Below are 6,000 nucleotides of genomic sequence, written 5' to 3'. Positions count from 1 at the left end.
GCAAGCACCCAGTCCTCTGAACCTAAGCTTCAAATTTACATGGCTCCTGAATGCTTCTTGAGGAGCTCTCACCTTTCTCTTTTCAACATATAATGAACATAGTTAGGAAGGCTGACAGAGATCCATTTAGTTGGTATATTTCTTCATAAGCTAATGTCTTAAGTCCATTCACTCCATAAAACTAAACTACCCTTGAGCCAAACATCACTTTGAGCCTCTAGTTTGTTTGGCAATCCTGGCCTTGGCAGATTACTTCACCTATTTCTTCCTTCAAGTCCCATAATCAAGCAATTTCTATTCATCCCAATGTGAGGATGCATGGTATGGAACACAGGATGGCTTTCCTCATACCACCTGATACCATTCGTATATTTTCTTACCAGGGCCCTTCTCAACAGTTTTGATTTCCTCCCCAAAGAGAATCCTAAAGAAGTTCCAAGAAAAGAAGGTTTTAGGACATTTAAGTTCACTTCACTTATTTAGAGATATTTTACAAGGATGCTGCTCTTCCTTTAAATGGTTTAGATTCCAAATTCAGTGCCAACACAACCGAACTCTTTTGCAGTTTAATTAGCAAATTTATCATTTGCTCTTCCAGTTGTCCAATTTCAAGAATCTCAAATGTCAGATAATCCACCAGAGTCTATGTTTTAGTGATTAACTCTACAGCGGGGGTGAGCCAGGACACTGGGGCCAGAGAAAGAGTATGTTGCAACTCACTCCTAACCAAACATCAAAATAGAAATTATCTTTCACATAGATATTATTTTGTACATCAGTCCTCTGCTTCTTCCCTCCAATTTAAGTCACATTAACTGTTTCAGCTTCCTTAGATTCCTTCAATTGAGGAACTGAAGACACAAAGTGCAGGAGTTAGACTTAAAAAATAAATTCTAAGGGCTGCCCCTCCCTCCCTTCATAGGTAGCTGGATGCCCTCTGGATATTTTTCCTTAGAAAATCCAAACTCTGATAAAGTACTTATTGGTATTGTTTCCTAAACCCTTCCTTGTATCAGGCAATTGTCTTTTGTGATATCAAAATACACTATCTTGCTTTGGCCACTGCATTATGTAGTCTTTGAGGCTATTGTCACTCTCTCCCTATATTGGCTTGGTTTGGAGCTTACAACGGGTGTCAGTAGTTCATACTATAATCCTAGCTACTCAGGAGGTTGAGATCTGAGGATCACAGTTCAAAGCCAGTCCAGGCAGGAAATTCCATGAGACTATTATCTCCAATAAATGACCTCAAAAGCACGAAGTGGAGCTGTAGTTCATGAATGAAAAAGCTCAGGGACAGTGCCTAGGACCTGAGTTCAAGCCTCAGGCCCAGCACAAAAAAAGAAAAATAAAAGGATGTCTCATTGCTAGAATTGTAATGGCAGGAAGAATACTTTCCTTAACCTCAAGACCGAAACCACTGAGTGTCAGAGTGCTGAGCTAGCAGTCTTATAGAGTACTCTAGCCACAATTAGCCAACCTTTGAGCCAAATCATAGGATTGGACATAGAGTGGACACTATATCTAGCATACAAGCTACAAAGGATTCCTGAGCAGCTGAGGTTAATGAATGTGATATATCAGGAATGAGGTATCAAAGGAATATTGTCATTCTCTTGAGGGCCAATTGGTACTTAACATCTAGAAAGTATACCTTGGCACAGCGTTGTCTGATTTCTTGAATGTATTCTCTGAAGTAGCACCTTAACACTGGCTCATCTGTCGAAAATCAAGAACAAAGCCGAGAAGAAACAAAGGCAAAATGGGACTCCCTCTGTGTTGCTGCTGTACTATGAAATAAGAGCAAACCTCTCCTCTGCCATCAGATACCAGGCATGTAATGTTTCCAGTTTTGCAAACTTGCATGGGTAAGGACAGCTAATGAGGATAGGTATTGAACCAAAACTATACAGATAAGAACTTTGATGTATACATAATATATAGAGTGGTCAAACAGAGAGTCTTATCTCATATCTCAGCGATATATATGGAAGGGACAAAGGATATAAAATTACTAAACCACAACTACAATACTATATACCCTGAAACATTTTTTTCTCATTAAAAATGCTAGACTGATAATACTTCAAAGGAGAAAGTAGAGAGGGGAGTTGCCTTAATATTTTAAAGATTAAAAATAAAAGAATAAGCCTTGGCTACTCAGCTCTGGGCAATAAAAGATTTTCAGGTTTTAGAAAAAACCTAGCACTAAGAAGTCCTCGACTAGGGGAATAAATAACTTTTAAAATGAGGTACAGTGGAGTGTTTGAGGGTGGAGGAGTGGGTCCAGGGGAATGGGCCAAGTGATGGCTGTTTCTGGCCTGGAAAGATGACCGGAAGTCTTGGGAACAGACTTGTAAAATGGACAAGGCTGAACACTCACCCTTGATAACATAGCCTCACTGCCCTGGGCATCTGGGAGCAGAAATGGGAGCATGGCAGCAGCAACTGGGCCACAAGGCAAAGAAAAGTGCTGTATGTCCTCTAGTCCATGTGTTTAAGACTTCTGAGCCTTGACTTGCAAGTTAGCCCTAGTAGCTCCTTTTTGTTATTAGGAATGATTAACCAGGCATAGTATTCAACCGCAGAAGAGAAGACTCAGTACTGAGGAGAAAGAAGGGGAATGAAATGGAAGGGGAGTAATTGCACACAGATAAAAACTATAGAAAAATGAAATAGTGGTTGGAATGATAGTGGTGGTTCTTTAATTCTACTCGGTGTCCCTATAGTGTGATTTTTTAAAAATTGCAATAAATGTGGTATGAAATTGAGACAGGCACCTTTTCAATTGGATACAAGCACCTTTGGTGACACCAGGCCTTGTCCATATACCCCTGGGGTCTTAGGATGGCTCTGCATTTTATTTAGAATTCTAAGGACCATCAAGGGAGTCACAGAGGCCTATCCCCTTCCAATACCTTCAATATAATTCCAAAGTATCCCAAGCTTAATTCATGTTCCTGGGGACAACACTGGCCTGTTATACATATTTATCACTGGGAGGAGCATGAATGCCCAGTTAATTCTGGCGGACTTTATAAAGGAATGCATGGGGATGCCGATGCAACTCTGAATCTTCCCTGGTTTACCAGTGTGCAGTCTAGACTTGATTCCCTTTACTGTTCTTACATATTCCAGAAGCCTAAAGCACCATCACTCATGGAGGCAGCGTCTGGGTAAGAGAAAGTTAGGACCTCACAAAAATGTGAAATTCCTAGTCATTGACTTTGCTTAAAACTTTACTAATTGTTTCAAGGAAGCTGGGGAAAAAAATCATTCCTTGTGATTAACAAATGCCTGGCAAAGTCCTTGTCTACTAGCTAACAAATACCATCTGGAAATTTACCCTTTTTTGCAGACAAGGAGAAAGCTCTATAACTTATCTTTGTGCACTTCAAAAGAGTACCAGGAACAAGCAAGCTATAAAAGTCAACCTCTCTAAATTCATTTAGAGGAGATTAACCAAAGCAGCATTCTCTTATAATCAGAAATTAAAATGAACATACACATACACACATAACAAACTAATAATGCTAAATGTTGTAACAGAAACAAGGATAACATTGGAATTGAATCTTCACAGTCTAGAAAATACCATGACTATTTTTTTTCCTTCTGGCTTTCTTTTCTGTAGTTTGAAAAAGCAAAGCCCCTTAAGTTTACACTTCATCTTCCACCAATAACAGGTTTCCTCTCACCCCCAAAAGTGACTTTCTTATGAATTTCCTGCAGGCTATATGTCAGGACGGCTGGAATTTTTCTTGCATAGTTTTCAGGGATTTCATATTGGCTAACAGTTATTTTTAAAAGTAAAAAAATACTTAACACAAATATGATTAAACCATAGCAATCTTGTATACTCTTTCGCAAAATCTTCCTAATGCAAAGATCACAGAAGCCTAATTGTATTTTCTCCTAAAGAGAAGATTAATTTCCAGAGATTATGTAGTGCAACTGGTTAACTTTTAGGAAAGAGACAACACACTAATTAGGACTTCACCATCCAAATATGGGAAATGTGTTTTGGGTACCCAGTTAATAAAATATATCCATGGTCTGCAATGTCCTTCCTGTCTTATATCCAGAACAACCCATGATTCTAGTTGAAGAGAATGGAATCAGGATCTTGGTTTGCCATCTGTGCTATATGCTTTAGCACATCCTTTTTGGTAATGATTCCCAGCAATCGCCTGAAAGACAAAACACAATACAACCAAAGTAAAATAAGTGTAAGTGTGCAGTTAAAATAGCATTGCCCTGGCATGGGAAGGTGGCTCAGTGGTAGAGTGCTTGCCTTGAATGGATGAGGCCCACATAAGCAGAAAAAGCAGGAAGTGGCCCTGTGGCTCAAGTGGTAGAGCACTAGCCTTGAGCTGAAGAGCTGAGGGACAGTGCCCAGGCCCAGAGTTCAGGCCCCACAACAACAACAAAAATAGCAGTGCCCAAGACGCCTTCCTTAACCCTTCTCAACTTTGTCTTTAAACACTTCCAGAATGATGAGATAAAGAGATGTACACAGGTCCCTAAAGGATGCAAGCATTTCTATCTCTATGTCTCAGGTCTTGCAGTTTCTTCTGGTTTAAATATTCTTCTCTATACATATGACTCTTACCTCCCCACAGCCAGGTTAAATTTTCCCACTTCTAGAACCTTCCCTGGTCCTACAAGCCAGCAGTAACTCTTTCCTCTCCCTAGGAACCTTGTGTTCTCTGCACACATCTTTCATAGCACTCATCAGCTTTGCTATTGTTCTATAACCACTTTTGTGTGTGCCTTCCTTGTTACACTGAACACTCCTTGAGTGCAGAAAATGCTCTTTATTTTCATTTTCATTCATTCTCCCCAGAATCCAGTGGAATTCTTTCTTCCACAAAGCAGGAATCCAATCAATGTTGAACAAATCAATTAGTAAATGTACCTTTACTGATTTAATTCCCATAAAATAGTGTAGTTGCTGATAGCATGTTCAGAAAAAAACGCCATCCCTCTCATCAATCTCTGCTCTTTTCTAATTTAAAAAACAGCGACACTTTCTTACTGGACAAGAAAATATCTCAGGATATTTTCAAACATATATCTACAATTTATTAACTGGAGACTCCTGTGTAAATCATCAGACTTCACTGAAATTTGGTTTTCTTGTCCTCAAATAATACCAACAAAGGGATTAGAAGGGCCAAATACAATAGTCTCCTCCTTGTCTGTGGTTTTGGTTTCAGTTACCTGTGACAGATCACTGTTCAGAAACACAATACCAGAAAATAAGATATTGGTAGAGAGATTATATTCATATAATGTATTATAATATACTGTTATAATTGTTCTATTTTACATTTGTTGTTCTTAATCTCTTACTGTGCCACTAACTTCATTATAGGGATGTAGGTATAACAAAAATATAGTTTGTATATATGGTTCAATACCATAATGCAGTTTCAGGCATCCATTGTTGGTCTTGGAAGGAATACCCCCAGGATCATGGGACTACTGTCCTATACTAACCCACCTGATACCATGACAGTTTCAGTACTGCCTATGCACAAGAACATGGCTGTGTCTTTTGCTGAGGAACACCTGAGTTACTACTGCACAGTTCATGTTTCTCAAACACTTTCTTCTACAAATTCCTCTTTTATTAATTATGATGGTAAAAGAAATATAGCCAGCCAGGTACTGGTGGCTTATGCCTGTAATCCTAGCTACTCAAAAGGCTGAGATCTGAGGATCACTGTTCAAAGCCAGCCCAGGCAAGAAAGTCTATGAGACTCTTATCTCCAATAAACCTCAAAAAAAAAAAAAGCTGAGAAGTGAGGCTATGGCTCAAGTGGCACAACACTACTAGCCTTGAGTGTAAAAGTTCAGCAGCAGTGCTCAGGCCCTGAGTTCTAGCCCTAAGAGCAGCGCGGGTGCACGTGCGCGCGCGCGCACACACACACACACGCACACACACACACGCACACGCACGCACACGCACGCACACACACACACACACACACACAC

At 39.8% G+C, this 6,000-nt stretch overlaps 1 protein-coding gene across 2 annotated transcripts in view; it reads right to left on the bottom strand.

The window, feature by feature from the left end:
* Positions 1–3,831: 3,831 nt before the first annotated feature.
* Positions 3,832–6,000, bottom strand: part of Clcn5 (chloride channel, voltage-sensitive 5) — a 213,339-nt gene continuing 211,170 nt past the window's right edge. For both annotated transcript variants that reach the window (XM_013032411.1, XM_013032412.1), the window contains one exon: positions 3,832–4,190. In XM_013032411.1, the coding sequence (XP_012887865.1) occupies positions 4,100–4,190 (91 nt within the window). In that variant the 3' untranslated portion in view covers positions 3,832–4,099. The remainder of the gene's footprint in view (positions 4,191–6,000) is intronic.

This window comes from Dipodomys ordii, unplaced genomic scaffold (assembly GCF_000151885.1).
Source record: "Dipodomys ordii isolate 6190 unplaced genomic scaffold, Dord_2.0 Scaffold154, whole genome shotgun sequence".
Lineage (NCBI taxonomy): Eukaryota > Metazoa > Chordata > Mammalia > Rodentia > Heteromyidae > Dipodomys > Dipodomys ordii.
This window is presented reverse-complemented; position numbering and strand designations above follow the sequence as displayed.